This window comes from Varanus komodoensis, unplaced genomic scaffold (genome assembly GCF_004798865.1).
Source record: "Varanus komodoensis strain SLA01 unplaced genomic scaffold, ASM479886v1 scaffold6_2, whole genome shotgun sequence".
Classification (NCBI taxonomy): domain Eukaryota; kingdom Metazoa; phylum Chordata; class Lepidosauria; order Squamata; family Varanidae; genus Varanus; species Varanus komodoensis.
In genome coordinates this window covers 11,840,542-11,861,218 of record NW_025336346.1, presented here as the reverse complement: position 1 = coordinate 11,861,218, position 20,677 = coordinate 11,840,542, and the positions used below count along the sequence as shown (strand labels likewise).

The 20,677-nt window shown below is 40.9% G+C and overlaps 1 protein-coding gene across 1 annotated transcript in view; it reads left to right on the top strand.

The window, feature by feature from the left end:
• The window catches only part of NUP210 (nucleoporin 210), a 107,066-nt gene extending 91,168 nt beyond the window's left edge, over window positions 1-15,898 (top strand). The window contains exons 31-40 of the mRNA XM_044451224.1: window positions 524-699; window positions 1,708-1,925; window positions 3,736-3,872; window positions 5,275-5,398; window positions 6,857-7,003; window positions 9,566-9,816; window positions 10,783-10,999; window positions 11,479-11,574; window positions 11,673-11,753; window positions 13,519-15,898. Coding sequence (XP_044307159.1) covers window positions 524-699; window positions 1,708-1,925; window positions 3,736-3,872; window positions 5,275-5,398; window positions 6,857-7,003; window positions 9,566-9,816; window positions 10,783-10,999; window positions 11,479-11,574; window positions 11,673-11,753; window positions 13,519-13,625 — 1,554 coding nt within the window. The 3' untranslated portion in view covers window positions 13,626-15,898. The remainder of the gene's footprint in view (window positions 1-523; window positions 700-1,707; window positions 1,926-3,735; window positions 3,873-5,274; window positions 5,399-6,856; window positions 7,004-9,565; window positions 9,817-10,782; window positions 11,000-11,478; window positions 11,575-11,672; window positions 11,754-13,518) is intronic.
• Window positions 15,899-20,677: the final 4,779 nt, after the last annotated feature.

The following is a 20,677-nucleotide window of genomic DNA, read 5'->3' as shown; positions in this document are numbered from 1 at the left end:
ATTAAATGTTTTGAATTGTCCTGGCAGCTTCAGTTTAATAATAAACTGACCTAGAAGTTCTGTGGAACAGTGAAATAGAAATCTTTTCAATGCATTGTTGGTTTCGACCCCATTCTAATAAAAATACAATACATGTTGTATTTTTAACCCACCCAGACAGCCATATCGGACTATGGGGCAGGATAAAAATCTAATAAATAGGTTTATAAAAACACTCACAAATAATTACAACGTATCTGATTTTATAAACATTTAATAGAACATACATTTTGCTGCTGTGCCTCAATTTAAAAACAATCTTGGGCTGGTCCTGATCCAGCCTATATTTCACATAGACTTGCCTAATATGTAGATATGCGATGTTCAAAATGTTCTCAATTCTGAATGTGTTTATTAGTGCAGGGCAAAGATCATAAACATTTTTATTAATAATGAAATAAGGTGTCAGGATAAAAGATTGACTTCTTGGGCATACCCTTTGAAAATACGTCATCTCAGTTTTTCTGCTGATCGTATCACATAGGTGGCTCCTATTTCCTACCTGAGAATATCCATGCTACCAATTTTCCACAAACACAACCATGAGGTATTGATGACATTACCATTGGGCATGACCTTCACCTTGACCATCCACTTCCATGACAACTTTGGAGATACTTTTCATTCACAAAATTCCATGCTTGGCTTTGCAACCAACAGGTAATTGTCAATTCTAGGGGAGCAGTTTTACAGGAATTACAAATTAGTGTCTGTGTCAGGTAAAGCACTGTTGATATTAACTGATGTCTCCAATGGGGCAGCTGTTTATATACAGCCAAGTACCTGATTAAGAAACGTTTGTTTAAGGATGGTGTTCTGGTGATATTGGAGTGGACCTGCAGATTGCTGGCCTGAAAAAATTGTGCAGTACAGTTTTCTCATGCAATCACTCCTAGGCCTGGCTGGCAATGCCTGAATTATGCATAGTGCATGAGAGCCAGCATAGTGTAGTGGTTAAGGGGCAGGATTGGCAATCCAGTGATCCAGATTCTAGTCCCCACTTGGCCATGGAGCCAACTGGGTGACTTTGAGCCAGTCACAGACTCTCAGCTCAGATTGTCTCACAGAGTTGTTGTGAGGATTGAGTGGAGGAGAATTTTGTAAGCCACCATGAATTCCTTGGAAAGAAAAAAGGCAGGGTAGAGATATAATATATAAATCAATAAATAATAGAAAGCAGGAAAATATTACTTAACTTCTCTGCTTTAAAAGTTCTAAAACAATGTAATCTACTCAGATCAGGTCAATTCCTGGAAACCATTTGTATCCCACATTTGAATGCCATGATATTCTTAAACATGTGGGCTTAGAATAAATTCCATTAGTTTCTACCTAATCAATAAGTAAATATGCATAGGTTTAGATACTAGTCATTTATAAATGGCCATGGTTGACTGGTTACATCTATTTATAAGTCACTCAAATCAGATCCTATGTATATTTACTTGGAAGCAATGTTTTATTAGAAGTTCTGCCTGAGGAACTGTTACAAAACTGTCCAAAAGATTTGCCTATTCGCAATCTCTAGTGGCTAACATGTCTGTAGCATGAAGATATGGGCATCTTCACCTGCTTTCTTTTGACATTCCTGAACCGGTGACTTCCAGAGATGTAATAACATGTTCTATCTGCTTTGTTACCACGAACGTTTATTATTTCTGTCTTCAGAGATGATTTTGTACAGATTGCGAAAGGAGTGTCCAACAACACATTAACAATACGAACAATGAATGTAGGCCTCAGTTTGCTCAAGGTTTGGGATCTAGAGCACAGCAATATTGCAGATTATGTGCCACTTCCAGTGCAACATGCCATCTACCCTGAGCTAGGAGCAATTACTGTAGGTGATGTCATTTGCTTAACTTCATCACTGGTGAACCAAGAAGGTAAGGAATCGTTTAAGAATAATTGACATTAATGAGACATAAAGGAGTTGCCAACAATGCTAAATTTCCATGGAAACCATGTACACTTGTTTGTGCAGCACATCTTTAAAACAACCAGATACATTATTCATTATGTTGTTCACGATCAAATGTCAGTCCTTATTCTTGCTAATGGGATGAACAGACGTAATGCACTCCTCTGCATTTAATTATATTAAAATAGTGTGTCACTTGCTCTGACTTGCTGTCATTTCTGTTGATCTTTAAAACAATGGTATTTTATATTGTTACATTTTGCCACATGTATGCAAAAGAGGAGTGACCACTTTTTGACTTTAAGTAGGTCATGAGGCAGATTGTGTGATTTGAAGGAATCTTGACAGAAAGCCATCCGTGTTTTATATGAATTTCAATAGATTTTTATAGAGTTGATATCCCAGGCCTGAGGGGATGGTTAAGGCTTGTGTGGTGCAGCTGATGGTGTGGGCATGTTGCTGCAGGTGGCTGGCCTAGCAGGCACACCATGCAGCTGTTCCTAGGCCTGGTTAGCAGTAGTCCAACCTCAGCCAGTGTACGGATGATGCGGGAGCCTCCTGAGACATACAGAACAGTGCCAGAACTAAGAGAGGGCATGCATGTGCGGTACATGAGGCACATTCGCATGGCTAGCTGTCTGTTGCCCACTGCTTCCCAAGCCATCACTGCTGCTGTTTGCCTGCCTGACAGTCAGCGGCAAGTAGACCGCGGCGTCTACTGCTTGGCCTCCCACCACTCCCATTGTCTGGCTGAAGGAAGAAGCCAGTGGACAGCCAGATTGCATTGAACCAAAGGATCTGAGTGGGGTGGGGTGACTCGGTGTTCTGCAACAGCTTGGACTTGATGGCCTTCATGGGCCCTTCCAACTCTGCTATTCTGTGATTCTGTGAAAGGAGCCACTCCAGGGGCTCTTGCCAGAAGGGGTGGAAAGCCTGGGCATATGCCTACCTCTCACACCAGTTCTGCTTCATGTGGCCCTCTTGCTCCGCTCTGGTTGGTCCATCCTGAATGCCCCTTCTCAAATCAGTGGCAGAATTGGACTGAGGGTGCTTCAGTTGATGAACGGCTCCTCAGTTTAGCAGGCTCACTAGCATGAGAAAGTAAGTCATTTGTGTACAGCAGCTCACCACACAGGAGGTGCATTTTTCTTCGTGCGCACAGAAGTTTTTGGGGGGAGCAAAGTGTGTTGCCCAGTATAGAGCAGTGTGCATGGTCACAGCTCTCATGAGCAGGGCAGCCTGAAGCTGCCTCAGAAGGGGCTCTTCGCATTGTTTGGGGCAGGAGCCAGTCCATCTGCCTGCTTCCTGTCTGAGTAGCGGCAGTGGCTTTAAAATGGAGTTTGAAGCTGCTTTGCTGTGGATGCTTTTAGTCAATTATTACTCTTTCTATGAGGTGTTAGAACACCTAGCAGGGAAGCTTAGGGTAAACTGATCTCTTTTACACATTACAGCAATAAAACAGTAAGCAAGTGAACAGGATTGGAACTTTCAGTCCTTCTTGGATATTGCTACTTCCTTGTGCATTGTTAGAAGGATATCTGCCTCTGTTTACAAAGTTTTTTAGAGTGATTGTATGTAAAAACTGTATGTAAAAAAGTGATTGTAAAAAAAATTGCTGCATATTTGTCTGATTTGTAAAAGGCGTAGCTTATAAATATGACTTAAAATTAATTTTTCAGCTTATGCAATATATGTATTCCTTGCATAAAGATGGAAAAATGTATTGAGGTTGATAATCACAAACTATTTTTTCCCACAAATCTCTTTTTTCATAGGTATGACAGGAACATGGAGTTCTTCTTTAAACAGTGTTCTTCAGATTGATTCAAAGACAGGAGTAGCTGTAGCAAGGAATTCTGGAACTGTTACAATATATTATGAGATTCCTGGACTATTTAAGACGTATCAGGAGGTATGACCCTTTTGAGTTCTAGTTGTGCTGCTGATATTCTGAATGAATCTAGCTGTGAACAAGAAGGAACTGTCCATACATACCCTTTTCATCAGCTTCCTCTTCAGTGCCCCCAGACCTCTTTGCAATGTTCTCCAAGGTCAAAAAGTAACTTAAGATTTGATGTGAGAACACTTTAAAATAGCCTGTCTCCATCTCTTTAAATAATTCTAGACCAGCGTGTAAAGCCTTTGGCCCTACAGATCCCAGCTTGCATCATCACCAACCATTCAGCGTCGGTTATCTCAGAGTCCAACAATCCATGGAGGGCCATCAGTCCCTCGTCCCTGTTCTGCACAACTGTGTGTTCCTACAACATTTTTCATAAGATACATGCTGCAGCATACCGTGCTGCCCAACCTTAGCGGAAACAGTAGTGGGTTTAACAGATTTTTAGCCACTTTTATCTTTCATGTATACAGCTTCCATGCTTGAGCTGCGGGTCAACCTGGTGGGCTCAGATCACTGGGTTCCCCTCAGGCACCCTGCCTGCTCTTGCCCAGAATTCATGAAAGGTACATGGCCTCTTACACTCTGGCTTCCCTTCCCACTCAACAAGCGCTGTGTTTGGATCTGGGCTCTCGCGAATTAGAGAGACTGTTGACACACAAACCAAATGTCATTTTGCATTTAGGAAAGCCTCTTTTAAAAAGTCTTCTGCGTTCCTGATTGTACCCATCATTATTTCAGAAGAAACCATGAGCAGTGTCCAATAGAGTTAGTTCACTACTACTGAGTTCACTGCATTCGTGGGACCCAGCTCAAGCACAACAGGGCTTCCATGCTTCTGAAAATGACCCCAGAAAAGAATGGAAACACTCATTTCTGGATCAGAACAAGTCAGCAGAGCTTCCCTTCTGCAAACTCTGCCGACCTGCCCCGTGCTAGACACGAGCATTTTTGTGCTCATTTGGAGATATTTTTAAGAGCACCCAAGCCCTGTTGTGCAAGCAATGCATGTCGCGAAGCCACAGGTGCAATAGGGAAGTTACCTCCTGCCACCAAATATAGCTTTTCTTAGCTTTTAAAAAGAACTATCCTTATGCGACAAACTTTACTTCTAAACTTTACACAGCTTTAAGTTAAATGCTCTGCTTTGGGTGAAACGCAGTTTAAATTTAAATTGCTCTACAGTTTTACACTGAAAGTACATATCTTTCTGTACCTGTATCTTCAAAAATTATTAATAGATAAAAGTTTGTTGCTTTGTAAGCCACCCCAAAGCTTTTTGCGAAGGGGGTGGCATAAAAATGTTTTAAATAAATAAATAAATAAGTTTGGTTTGGCTTTATGGGAATTGCATCAGAGTAAATGTGCATAAGACTGCAACTCTCAGTAACAGATTTCTTCTTTTTACTTTAAGGTATCAATTAATGTACCTCAAATCATTGTGGCAATTGATGGAAGTGGAATGAAGATGAGTATGCAGGATGCTTTGACTTCAAAAGTTTTAGTTAAAATTGGGGATGGAAGCAAAAATATGAAAGGTGTGTTTATTAATCTTCTTTCTGTTTCTGAAAGTTTCACTATGTAACATTTTTTCTGGAAATATTACACAAAAGTCATCTATGTACAGCATATTCAGTTTAAATATGGATATTTTGAAAAGCATCATTTTAGCAAATAAACATCTTTCATTGAATTAGAGCAGTAAAGACAAGTAAGCTTTGGTGGACCACATGCTTTTTGTGAAGAGCACAGCATCCCACATTTTATTCCACCCCAAGTCCAGGGATGCATTTCACCCATTCCACAATCCCCTCAGGATCGTTTACTGCACAGTCCTACAGAGGAGGACCATCCACTCCCGCTCCCTGCCGGCAGATCAGAAATGGCTGCTGGAACAGTTTGCCTCTGCATGAGGCTCTTTCCAAATTTGCTGCAGTGTGGTCTACTGAGGGGAACATGCAAAATCCTTGTTGTAGGAAGTGTTCACACAATATTGGATTGAAATGCATGTCTACTCAGAGTACGTCCCACTGAATTCAGAGGGGATCCCCCTCCTCCAGCTGAGTGTGCATAGGATTGCAGTCTAAATGTTGCAAGCCATTTGGAAAGCAAGAGGTAAGGTCTAAAAACCAGTTGGAGTGCTCTGACACACTCAGTCACTTAAGTAGAAGCCCAATTTGCATGCTGCTTCATTAAAGGGGATGAGAGGATCATACAGTTAATGAATATACATGTCCAGGCTTGTATGTAGATGCCCCAGCTTACCTGTGCTTGCAGGTAAGCACAGGTTCAGAGGAGAGGAGCATGGTCACCCATTCTTTCCACCACAGAAGAACATTTTCCGTTTGATATGCTGGGCTCTTGACCACTCAGCCCCTTCGCTTTATATCACTTTATTATTGTTGAGAACTTGCCTGTCTTAAAATGATCAACAGGAGAGTTTCAAATTGTGGCATCAATAATAGCTTCTATGCCACAACAATTATTTAATGATTAATAAGCAAGTAGATTTTAACAATGCAGTGCAGGACACTCAGCAGTTTCTGATGCATTGAATAAATTTCCAAGGAAACTAATGCCCCATTTCAATCCAGTAATAAATGACACAATTTATCTTCTTGACATCCTCTGGAAAACACATTAGTGAGACTTCCATAGTATGCCAGACATACTGGGTTACAGGGCCTTGATTCAAAGTTTAAATGAAGTGAAATTACATGTAGCTCAATATGACCCTTCACTTAGCAACACTTTATACCTCATTCATCCCCAATAATTATTGTTGTAAAGCCTTCAATGTTAAATGCTTTCAAGTCATAGGTGAGAAAAGCCATCTGCACAAGCCTTTCTGCTCTATTCAACAGCTTTTCTTTTAAATGCTTAAGATTGCAGTTTGATATGATTGTGGCTTTGGGTTTTGTTTCTGTACCAAAGCTAATCCTCAGACAGATTCTTGTTCCTATGATATCTCAACTTCTTTATCCAATTGTCTTTAGGAGAATGTTCACCTGCCCAAATCGAAGTTATTGAAGAAATGAGACCTCAGTCTAGTATGAGTTGCCAACTTCATTTCAGCAACAATGTATTTGATTTCTCAGCCTCTGAAATTTTTACAGCAGAACCAGGATTTGATACAGCTTCAGGTAAGAAAAAGGTCCAAACTGTATTAAATGTCCAAACTGTAGTAAGTGTTCAACTCTTATTTTGAATAACCATGGTCTTGAGAATTTTATGAAGAGAAATATGAAGTCCAGAACAGTAAATCCACATTTCCCTTTTCCCAATAGATGCATTGTAAAAGTAAGCCATACGTTCCCTTTTATTCTTCCTCAAACTGGTTGCATTATTTTTAGCATACTCTTTTGATCCTACTCTCCTACTAAGCCCAAGTATTGTAACCGACCCAGATGTAACTGGCTCTTGCCTCTCTTAACTGTCTTCTGCCTGTCAAACTCCAAACTTTTGGGGGTAGTTCTGTCATCGGATACTCTGAGGGGGACCTTCTATCCACCTAGTTCCTCTCCTCTGTCTGACAACAGACCTGTCTTGCATTGTGGACAAGCAAACATGTCAGTTCTGCTGCCGGAACAGATCAGGCCAGGGACTGATCTCACTGAACACCCCGTTCCCTTGGATGGTCTGCCTGAGGCCTCCGCTTAACCTGGAGCAGGAATGAACTCCTCACCTCTGTCCTCGCCATCTTATCACTCAAACATAAGAACCTAAAAACCCCCCTGCTGCATCTGACCAACAGTCAATCAAAATGCACACTTTGAAAAATGCACACAAACTTATTTTAAACAACAGGAGGATATTGTGTACGTTTTGAAAGTATGCACAACAAATGTTTGCATTATGGTAAAGATTTTGACAAATAGTTTGAAGAATATCAGTAAGCTAGAGTTTTGCTGATTTGCACACCTCCAGCTTTAATTCTTTTTCACTGAAGGCAAATGCTACATGGATATCTGCAGAGGACAGTTTGCTCTGCTGGTATAAAATGTATTTTCTCTCAGGGTGAAGGAATGAAACGAGAAACTCAGCAGCTCAGCATGAGAAGCTATAGCTGCTAAGCAGAGTCTAGATACCCATAAGAAAGGTCGGAGTCCCCTCCCTCTGTCCTTGCTGCTGTTGTAGAAAGAACCGCACTAGCAGCAGTTCTGTGGCTGGAAGGCTATGTTTGGAACCCGATGTTCGTGGGTGTTCTGGGAGGCAGGAAAGGGAAAAATGTGGCTCCACCATGCTATGTAGTATCCTGGTGATCGCTCAGCCTGTGCTCATCATGCTTTGGGCAAAAGGCTACTGTGACTGAAATCAGCCATCTAAGTCTTTTATAGGGCAGGAGAAGTGCAGAAATAACCTTCAGACTTCTCTGGTTCTTCTGCCCTTGAGAGTATTCTTGTTCTTCTCCAAGTTTGGACACTTCTGGGAGGCTACACCAAACTGTGCTGCACCAAACTGTGCTGCCTGTCACTTATTCTCCACATGAGATTTAAAAAATATTCTTTGTAAGATTCGCTAGAATTCTGTTAGCCCTGAAAATGGCAGCTTTGTGGTGTGGTTTAGTGTGTTGAGACTTAAACACCACATCTGCCTTCAACTCAGTCTCGTGGGAAAAGTATATATATTCTGTTACAGCTGTTTTGTCAAGGTACCCATGAAAGTTTCTTAAATTGACAAATGCATTCACATGTCCAATCTGTTTGTCTACCACTGACATAACTTAAAACCATTAGCACTAAAACTGGCCATTTCCATATCTAGAAAAGCAACTGAACTAGATACATTTTATGCTGAAACTCAGACTCTTTCCAGAAATTTGATATTAACATTTCTACATGTAATCATGTTTACACGCATTTTTGGAGGCTGTATTTTATTTTTGATGTGAAGAGTAAATGAGAATCTCACAAACAGTCCTTCAGTCCTCAGTGCATGTTTTGAGATTATGTTATTTATCCTCTTAATGTAATTCTGAGTAATGAGCTGTGGGAGCAAAAATAATAATCCGGTGGATAAGTAATAAAGTAATAATGAGCAACCTGGGATATAAAGATACAAGTGTGTCAGACACACTGAATGATGAAGATGATTGGCTAGAATTGTAGTGTTAAATGAAGATAACACAGCAGGTGGTAGCAGCATTGATTTCCAATATCAGCCAGCACCCTTGCGTCTTAGCATTTCAGACAGTGAAAAAAGTTGCATGTGGAAAAGTTCTTTCTTCAAGGCACTTCAAATGTAAAAGCACAGCTTTGGAATGCCTATGGAATTTGGCTCCTGTCAAGGGGGTATCCATTTCTGCCCACATAACCAGCAGAACCCACCACAAGCACTTCTTAAAACAACTGAAAATGAGCCAAAATGTGCATTTCCAGAATGGAACCAGCCAGTGGACTCTTTTCTGCTGCCTCTCCTGATGTGCCCCTGTCAGGAAATGAGCATTTTGGCTCATTTTGAATCTTAGCTTCATCTTACACTAGCAATAGGTGCCACTTGCACATCTCAAAGAGCAGAGATATGGCAGCAGTATTGGATATTCTCCTAAGTTCGACATTATTTCCATTGGAATTGATTTTTCTATTGACGCCAGCAGGGTATTCTTCTAGGTAAGCACACTTAGAGTAAGCATTCAGAACACTCAGCAGTTATGTAATATAGAAGACTGAGAAGGTCTCTATTAATGTTCAAATTCTCTTTTTTAGGACACTACTTTTGTTCCATCAGAATGCAGAAACTGGATGACAAGCAACTCACGCAGCTAAGCATGAGTAAAACTGCTGCCATGCTAACAGCTTCATTCCAGGGCAACCAATTCTCTGCAGAACAGATCAGTACTGAAGTGCCATTTAATCCGGGATTTTATGCTAATCAGTCAGAAATCATTCTCAGTGGCCATTCCCCAAGTTCTGATGTGAAAATCTTTGGAGCCATTGAAATTCTCCAAAACCTGGATGTAAGTCATGACAATTATGCAATATTAACTGGACAGCTAGTGTTGCTATGTGCTAGCACGGATACTGTGCACAGTGCTCTAATGAATATGAAAAGTGAGCTGCATCTAAAAGAATTAAAGCAAACTAGATTCCAACCAAGATCAAGAACAAAAAATACAGAGCAATATCACTATAATACTTGCGGTCTTTGTGCATAGAGTTTAATGTAACCTATCAAATACCTTAAGTTGTATTTTGTTTCCCACAGAGGACACTTAAACAGTATCCAAGAAGTCATTCATTAGATGGGTTTAGGCATTCATCTGGATATGATGTTTAATTATAGGTAATTGGACAATTTTAGGCCACGCACTTCAAATCCAAGTTCAAATTGTTCTTTTACTAAGTTAATCAAAACAGAAGTCAAATTAATTAAAGTGACACTGTATGTGAACATGTCCGTGGGTTTAAAGTAACATATAAGCAGTTCCTAAAGGAAAGATTTAATTCAGTCCCTTGCGTGTTGCAGAAATTACCATCTGTGTATATAGAAAAGTTGCAGTTGAGAGGAGACTTGAACGAATAAGGGGCAAAACAATGGTAGATGATAGTATCACAATGTTTTGGAAATATCAAAAGAAGCAGAGTAATGATGAAGATGTTCCACATACTATCCTACTAAATATGTTGATCACCGTAAATCAGGACACTATTTTAAAAGAAAAAAAGACACAGTCAAGCTTGGCATGAGATTATCCTGAGCAGGTAGTGAGTATGACGCAGGACCAGGGCTTGCATCAGGACGAGGCATCGACACAGGGCAGGAAAATTACACTGAAATGACCCGTAGATTTCTCTTATTTGATTAGGTCTCAAACAGAGGACTCATCCAGCTCTAAGAGAACCCAGAGAAGTTTCACTAGTTTTCTTCAATCACTGCTCCAGATGTTCAGAAAGGAAAACCAATGATGCATTTTCTCTTACAGGTGAAATCTGGCTCACCTTTGGTGGTGACCTTTGAGAAGGAAAGATCCTATGGCTTGCCTAGCTATGTCACATATACTGTGAGCTTATCGGACCCAAGGCTCACAAGCAAAGGGCCTTTATCGACTACACTCACTATATCCAGTGCAGTAACTGACCAGTCTATTGCTATCCCAGTGACGATGATTTATGTATCTGACAAAGCTCTATCAATGAGACGTAAGTTTCTCTCTCTTTCTCTCTGCCTAATTTTGGGGTACTTCCCCTTTTGTCAATATTATGCAAGGAAACTTCTGATATTCTCTTCTAAGTATTATCTACAAATGTATGTCTGGTGTGTTGGCCTAGCATTTTCAGTATTTCAATACCATCAGTAATGCTGCAAAGCTTTTCTTTTCTTTGTGCCTTTGGAGTAACATTTCCAATAGAGGTTAGTGTTTGGGGGCCTTGGAAGCAATTTGTGTTGACATTTCAGTATATATTTGAACTATTCCCATATTCCAAATGTTATTTTAAGAATTTCTATCTTATTCAAGTGCAGCCGTGCTGTTTAAATGCATATGTAGTTGGCTAAATAAATCTTGGCTAACAAATATGAAAATGTAAGGAAAGACCCCTGTTGCATTCACAGCCGTTTAGGTAGTTTCATTACTTCTTAAGCACTATTTAATGTACTGCAACTTTTCTTTCTATCTCAGATGAAGCAAGTTTATTCCATCATTTCTTTGATTCCTATCAAGCCATATTTTTCACTCTGTTTGCCCTGGTGGCAGGGATGGCTGTTATGATAATAGGTAAGAGAGCCAAATATTGATCTGCTAATTTTTTCACCATGTTTAAGTGTGAATTTGAATAACCACCCATGCTTTCTTTTGTTCCATATATCTTTCAGTACACTATGCTATTTTCTCACCAAAGGAACATCAAACTCATCCAGCTTTTATCGCAAGGACAAGTCCTCAGCACAGACAACGTAAGCAGATGTTAACCATTTAACATCAATTATATAGCTTAAATATTGTAATTCAATAGTTACAATTGTTGTTGCCTGAGAATATGGACAAAGTGCTTGGATTGGTCTAGCCCACCACCTGTTTACTTGACTCTTGCCGCTTGTGGCTGCTCATCAAAGCCAAAAATGGGATAAGCACCTGGGTCTGGGAGGTCATCAACACCTCTCTGAGGGAGAGCCAGGTCCCCGTCCCTTTGAAGGAGGATATGATCAAGCCTGTCCTGAAGAGGGTGTCTCTGGACCCAGAGATGGCCACCAACCATAGGCCGGTGGTCAATATCCCATTTTTGGGCAAGGTACTCCAGCAGGTGGTGGCAGGACAACTTCAGGAGCTCTTGGAGAAAACTGACCATTTAGACCCATTTCAGTCTGGCTTCAGACCTGGCTATGGAAGTGAAACTGCCTTGGTCGCCCTGTACGATGACCTGTGCAGGGAGAAGGACAGGGGGAGTGCGTCCCTGTTGGTTCTCCTGGACCTCTCAGCGGCTTTCAATACCACCAATCATGATATCCTTCTGGATAGGCTGGTCGGGTTGGGAGTTAGTGGTACTGTTTTGCCATAGTTCCACTCCTACCTGTTTGGCCAATTCCAGAAGGTGCTGCTGGGGGATTATGGCTCTGCGGCATGGCAACTTTGCCATTGAGTTCCTCAGACATCCATTTTATCCCCCATGCTTTTTCACATCTACATGAAACTGCTGGGAGATGTCATCTGGAGGTTTGGGCTGTGGAGTCATCAGTATGCTGATGACACCCTGGTCTACCTCTCTTTTACATCTAGTCCAGGTGAGGCAGTGGCCGTCCTTAACCAGTGCCTGGCTGAGGGAAAGGGCAGGATGAGGGCCAATACATTGAGGCTTAATCCAGACAAGATGGAGGTCCTGTTGGTGGGTGGTCCAGCCTTTCAGGTAAGTGATTTTGGCTGTGTCCTGGATGGGGTTGCACTCCAGTCCTCTATTGGTTACACTGGCTGCCAATTGAAGTTCAGGCCCAATTTAAGGTGTTGGTGATGACCTATAGCCCTAAACGGCTTGGGTCCAGAATACCTGAAAGAACGCCTTCTTCCCTGTGTGCCCTCCCACCCCTTGAGATCTGAGGTGGGGGTCCTGCTCTGGGAACCCTCGCTGAAGGAGATTAGGAGGTGATTACCCAGAGGTGGCACCCCGACTATGGAAGATGCTCCTCAGAGAGGTTTGCCTGCTGCCAATGTTACATTTTGGCATCAGGCAACCCCCTTTTTATTTTTCCTGTTATGTTAGTGTTTAATTGATTTTAACTGAGGTTTTAGTATATTAATAATCAGATCCTATGGTGTTTGTTTTACTCTATTCATTTTTTATAAGCTGTCAAACAAACAAACAATATTCCATCTAAGGAAGGTGTTTTACTCAGGGAGGATGACCTTGAACCAGCTGGCAGGACTATACTTCCAGGCACTGAAATCTCTCAAATTTTACTCTTTTATTATGCACAGTTTGCTTCAGAATAGGGAGGAAATATGCATCAAAAATACATGGTCATGTCCTGAATTAGGAACAACTGGCTTTTCCGCAAGTGGTCAGATAGAACATACTTCTTAAGCACTTAAATAGCCTGTACATCCTGAACCTGTTCTGTACAACCTCAGTAAAAGCCTTAATGCAAAACCAATTTACAAACTGACAACATCGTTCTCATTTGTGTATGTGTGTGTGTTATGGGTACTCATTATGCTGTTTCCCTACAGGTGTCGGGTTTCCCACGTCATCTGCAACTTCTTTCAGTTCTATATCTGCAAGCCATGAGAATGGCTCTCCTACCAAGCTGTGGAGTCCTGGTTACGCTTCACATTGAAGAAACCATTTTCTACGCAGATTCTTGTTTGGATGTTTAGTGCTTAATGCCTTTGCTAGTAATGAATTCAATACCAGATGGAGGTTCATTGAAGTTTAGTTTTGCTTAGCTTAAGAAAATAAGTTTTTATTTCTAAAATGCAATGTAATTACTGAACACATTTTAGTGCACATAGCTGTACATCTGTTATGTAGATTATTCTCAGTACTATGGTGGTAAAGGACCACTGGGCAATATACAGTATCTCAGCTGAACATGCCTTTCCCTTTCTCTTTCTGCATGCTTCTGTCAGTTTCAGCAATATCTTCTAATTCTCAGTATAGATGCATTGCATTTTTGTTTACTTCCTGTGGAAATTATATTTTTATAGTTTCATAATGAGGCTTTATGCTATTAAAGAACAGAGACAATAATAAAACACATGAAAGAGTATATGGTTCTAAAGGACTAAACTTTTAGTTTGGTTTCAGGTTTTATTAATCTCTTTTGAGACTCAGGAATAAAAATACTGCACTGATATATTTTCACACTTTAGCTTTACATATCTTTGAATCTGCCAGTTTAGAAAGCAGTTACACTATAAAAACTGTGCCTTTTTTATATGAATTGAACCCTTTACCTACAACTGGTCAACAGCAATATGCACTTCACTTGCTGCTGCTGCAAAGACAAAGGCCTTCTTGCATTGCTTTGTAAATGATACTTTTTATGGTAGCTCTTATATGACTTTTTGAATGAAGAGTTTATTTTATCCAATATTTTATTTTATGAGAATATGTGTGTGTGTGTGTGTATAGAGAGAGAGAGATGTAAATGTAAAAGGGAGTGCATCTTTATTATTTCTTTGCAAATATAAAATACCTCAACAAAACGGAGTGTCTCTGTACATCTGGTTCCCTGTCAAAGTACAATCGATCAGAAAGCTTAGCTCTAAGTGCTGTGAAAGTGTGAATGCCATTGAAATGTGAACAAGGAAGCCTTCAGTGATCAAAAACTGACTCAATTGTTTCAAATATTAATTGAAACAATTAATATTTGACTTTCATTTTGTTTAATGCTGTAAACTGTGTGCACACATGTATCCTCTAACCCAACTCAAGTTAATGCAAACTCACTGTACATTTCAGAACCAAATTTCTCCTAAAAAAATACACACCTTTGATACAGTTACTATTTTATTTAGGTATATGCTTAACAGTGTACCCATGTAACTACTAAGTCACAGCATGCACTATATATCTGGTCTGCTGATTGCAACATTTCATGTACTGCTGTACCTGGTATAAAGCTGAATTGAATTTGCTTCTCAGCCATCTGGTTTCATTGGAATTACAAAGATGATTTGTTGTAGACGTCCTTTTCTTCCTGCCATTGTTGCTGGGAGTTGCGTGACTTCATTCCATGGCTGAAATAATCATAAGCATAGTTTTTGCAGCAGTAAGAAACTTGGAAGTTCATGTGGAGTCAATGTTTCCAAATTAAAATTTATTAGCCACACCTTCACAAAAGCATGGCTGTCCAGAAGATCCTTTATTAGATCAAAGAATCGGTCACAGTGAAAATCCAATCTCAGCAACCTGCCAGAAAACAAGGCTGCTAATAAAATATAAAGATGGAGTGTTTGCAGAAGTTGAAATAAACTGATGTGATGTTTACCCAGAAGGTGTCCTCAGTGTCTGGTCTTAGGATATAAACATTTATGCCATTTATTTCCTTATTTTTAGCATAAAATACTATCTGGTGCTGGAATGGTTTTATACATTCTTTCCTTTCTATTTTAACTATTTTTGAGAATGGGGAGACTCAGCATTGAACAGAACAAGCCTGAGTGTGACTGGTGGAACCTGGGGGCAAAATGGCCCACAGTCCAGGCAGCTACTGCCAGTCCAAGACGAGGTTGAAGCGGCTTTTTTCCTTGTAGCAAGACTTTAAACATTTGCCTCTTGATGCTCATAGCAGAAGTCACTCCATTTGGGGGCTGCATTTCTTTCCACTGGTAGAAACCAACAGAGGCACCAAAATAGTATCTTAACTCCCTGCCAGCCATCATGGGGCGGGGAGAATATTAGGAGACTTGAATTCTAATACTGTGAGGTTGTGACTGTGAAGAATCTGCTTGAATGAATTCAAAAAGCCAAATCTGTTAATGAAAGCAATGTTGCATAGAAAATTTAAAAAGCCTTGTAACAGGTGTATTTTTTATTATTGAAAAAAGCAACATTTTCTATTAATTGCCTGGTGCTTGAGAAATAAAGATGTGCTTTAACACCTAAGAGTTGTTTAAATATGATTGCATAAAAAGAAATAAATATGATTTTTTAATGATATAGTTCAACTAGAACAGGGGTCCTCAAACTTTTTCACCAGGGGGCCAGTTGAAAGGTGCCGGTGCTGGGTGCGGGCCAGAGAGGTGGTGCCTGTGGGGGCGGAGGCAGTGCGGTGGGTGCTGTAGTTTGAGGACCCGTGAACTAGAGGGATGGATAAATGTAGGATATGGGAAGGCAGTAGCAACATTACAAGAAAAGAATAATATTATGACCTTTCCTCAGGATTCAAATGAAAAGATGCAGCATTGGAGCAGACTTCAAGACAATTTAACCAAACACGTTTACATTATCTATCAGTCTAACAATATTAGGCACCCAGTGGTATACCACACTGAATATTAAACCCTATTATGTAACTTAGAATTTCCAAGCATCCCTAAATGTTTCACTAAATGTTTCTTGAAATAACTGGCTGGAGGAACTCTACAGGCAGGCATTCCTAATGAAGTCAGAGGACCCCAAGCCAAGCTGTTTATGGTTTAAATTAAGTTCTTCCCAGCTAGGCTTAATTCTGCTAGCAACAGCTTTGAGGAGGAGAACATACCAAGATCCAAAACAGGCTTTACTTTAAATCAGTATCTCGCAGGTACACTTTTGTTTCAGTTTAAAGTAGGCTTCTGAAATCTTTATTTTGACTAATTAAAAATACCCTCAGGTAGTGGGTGCTTTTCATGCACAATACCATGGCTGAATCAGTGTATATAGGATTTCATTCTAGCCCGTTGGCAAAATGGCTCAGCTCTGTCACAAATGATTTATAGCCTGAACTAAATGATGATCCTACTTACCCAAGGCAATGTGCATTTGCTAAAATGTGCATTAAGCAGGAGAATTGCCTGGTGCTAGTTCTCCGTCTTCAAAAAATACATAGTTGCATTTACCTATCCTGTGCCGATGCTTAGAAATATAACCTCAGCAGCAAGTGTGCTGAAATATAATAGATTATCTCCCCCTCCCCACTTTTCCCCCAAACTACCTAGTTTTGTGTTTGTGTTTCCCTAAGGAATGTATCTTGAAGTAACTGGCTGGAGGAACTCTCCAGAAAAGCATTCCTAAAGAAGTCAGAGCACCTCAAGCCAAGCTGTTTATGGTTTAAATTAAGTTCTTTTGAAACATATGCAGTTACCTGACACTGATAAGAACTGTCTGCTTGAATGAAAGTACCGAAATACAAACCTCAGCAGCCCTTCAGCCGCTTTTTCTACCTATAAAAATCAGGCTGCCTGCAAGACTGCAGTTCCACTCTGAATCATGGTTAAACTGCTGGGTTTAATTCTGAAATGGGCAAGCTGGGTCATGGAGCCATTCATTTTACCAGTTCCACCATTAACTGTCTCCTAGCTAAGGCTTACAAATGTGCTGAGAATTAGTTTGGCTGTTTAAGATACAAGCTGTTTAAGCTTGTACCTTGTATGCTATTCCTACAATTGGTCTCAAATCCAGCAAAGGATCCAGAAATCATTCAGCTCATTCTAATAATGCGATAATCTGCAAGCAAAAATGGTCAGACCAGGTTAAGTGGACAAGTGTAAATCAGAACACAGACAATGATTAGCCCATCTTCTCACATGCCCATGAATGTTTAGTATTCAATAGCTTGGAAGTAAATGTCATGAATGAACAACCCCACCCCCACAAAACCCTTTTTTGTGTCCAACATTTAGTATTTATAAATATACTGCTGAATTGGTAGGTTCCATTTAGTTGGCATGACTAATAGACTTTTAGAGATCTGTCTTCCGTGAATTTGTTTAATTGCCTTGTACAAGCCAAAGAAGCTTATAGCAAGTTAATTGTGTGGAATAGATTACTCTTTTGTCTGCCCTGTATCTTGTACCAATCAACATTATCATGTGACCCTGAGCTACAGTGTCATGAACAGCTGTGTGTGTGTGTGTGTGTGTGTGTGTGTCATTTCCATTTTCTCTACTTCATAATTTGATATGTATCTTTTCCTGTGACCTCTCAGTCACATTATTTCTAAACTAAACAGCACAAAGCATCCTTGTACTTTTAACAGAAAAAAATGAAAGCCACTTTATTTAATTATTTAATATAGCTTCTGCCCAAATATATGCAGTTATTTTAAAATGTACTGAATATGAGCAATAAAACATGGATATTGCATTTTTGGAAGCTAACAAGTAGAGAAACTAAGGGCTGGATCCCAATTGGACTAGATTTCAATGCTATGGGTAGAATCCTGTGAGTGAAAGAGAGGCATCCAAAAACATGCATTGGATGCTGGCCTTCACAAGTGCCAAGCAAAAACCAGAAAATTAGCCTATATTAAGTCATGAGCAGGTGCCAAATTATCCGCTGCCATTGATGATACAGCTCCCACTCGCAGAATGGAACAGGGCAACTCTGTTCCCTCCTGTAGTCCCCCTGCCCCCTCATTTGGCACTGGAAAATTGGGAGTCCCCCTGGAGGAGACCTGCTGGCCCAAGGGACAGCAAGGCATAGCAAAGGAAAGGGAACGCCTGCAAACAGCATGTTGCATTCCATCCATGGACTTCATAGAGCCATTAAAATTGAAGCTAGGAATGAAACTGGTTGCCTTTGTTGCCCCGGCACCTGAAACTTTTAAGTGGGCATGGCAAAATGTTGCTGCTACTGCTGTACTCTGTGGATTATAGCAGAGAAACACACTGGCATCCGCCTTCTCTCATAAGGATTGTTACAACAGGCAGCCATGTCCATCCTTTAGGAAGGAAGAATTAGGGAATGCTTTTCATAGAGCTTTGTTTGCAACATAAGGGAAATTACCCTAAAGAATGGTGGATGGGAAGAGATAGAAGAAGGCTCCGTGGTGCAGCTGGAACAGCCTTCTCTAGCCTGGTGTTTTCCGGAAGGGATCTTGGCATGCCTGGCCTTTGACCCTGCTAGCTGAGGCCAAGAACATCTGGAAGACTGCAAATGGCTGAGGCATGGGCTATGTTCACTCACGACTCATTTCAAAAGATACAAACCACCATTTTAGCTGTGCAGATCTAATTACTGCCATTCATTCAAGCAGAGTTCTTTAGTGCAGAATGCCATGCATGTTTGCACAGGGAAAAAAATCAGCAGGGAGTTGCAGCGCTTCTTTCTGTTTAAACATGCATCAGGTTGTGTTCCTCAAGCAGCAAGTGAAGGGTATCCCTTCTTTGAATTTCACCTCCCACCCTTTGACCATGTAACTAGAAGTCAACCAACACAAAGGCAACTGGAAGGGCTCAGTTTTGCTAAGCAGGAGGCAGTCTAAAGCAGATGATTAACTAGTGTAATGATAAACCAGCCCTTTTACACCACTTGCCATCTTGAAAAAGGAATTGGTTGTATATGCGCATAGCATATTCCATAATGGAAAGAATTCTATTTCAATCTGTGGCAGGCAGAAAAATATTTAGTATCCCATTATTGTATATTGAATGAGGCTTATGATTACTCTCGGGTACAACTGTGTACTATCATTACCTAGCCCTTGAGTTTATGACTGTGCTTTATAGGATCCATACAGAACATTCATCTTCACTTAGCCTCGGCACACAAGAAAACTACCTTGAGTAGTGAGCTGAATATCCCCTTGATTCTTTCCTATGATGCTGCTTGTTAAAATTAAGATTATGGGTGATTTTACGTGGGATTATATGTATGTATTTTTCATTAAGCAGAATTTATGGGGTTGAATGGTGGAACTCTTTATAAGCATAATGAATCTAAGGAAAACCCTATTCAAAATAAATACGCCTGAATCTATACCCTTCCTTCTTCCATTTATTTTCTGTTCATGTGCTCTGTTGTTTATATGGACATGGTTCCAACAGCATGAAAGCTCATCATAAGAAACAAGTCACATAATTCCTTCTTTGAGCCACCCTGCTTTGCCCGGCTTAAGTGCCCCCCTCCCCAGATCCTTTTAGGCCTCATTTGTGGTAACTGTCAAAGGAGAATATCAAGGGAAAGCAGAGATTACACTATTTTCACTCTCCTGGGCACAGCATCTTGGGAATGGGAATTGGGAAAAGTCGGAGTGGCAGGGACCCACAGGGGAGGGGAACCCAGAAGATAGTGTGAAGCTGAGAAAAAGTCGCTACACAAACAAATGTCCACCGTGGCTTTGCATTCCCTTGACAGCTTGCCTTTCCACAGCTGTCAAGGAAAGGGAAGTGGGAGGGGAAAATCCCACTTTGGAATTTCTGTGGATTAATGTCCAGATTCTGTGGATTAATGTCTAAATAACTCCAAGCACGGGATTGGGACCTGGATCTTGGAAGTGGTTAACGCTTCTCTGAGGGAGGGTCCAGTGCCTGCCCCTTTAAAGGAGGTGGTAATACGACCAGTCCTGAAGAAAGCGTCACTGGATCCAGAGATGGCCACTAACTATAGACCTGTGGCCAACATCCCGTTTCTGGGCAAGGTGTTGGAGTGAGTGGTGGCGGGACAACTCCAAGCCAGCTTGGATGAAACTGATTATCTGGATCCTTTTCAGTCTGGCTTCAGACCCGGGTACAGTACTGAATCTGCCTTGGTCGCCCTGTACAATGACCTGTGCAGGGAGAAGGACAGGGGGAGTGCATCCCTGTTGGTTCTTCTGGACCTCTCGGCGGCTTTCGATACCATCGACCATGGTATCCTTCTGGATAGGCTAGCGGGATTGGGGGTTGGAGGCACTGCTTTGCAATGGTTCCGCTCCTATCTCAACGGTCGATTCCAGAAGGTAGTGCTGGGGGACCATGTCTC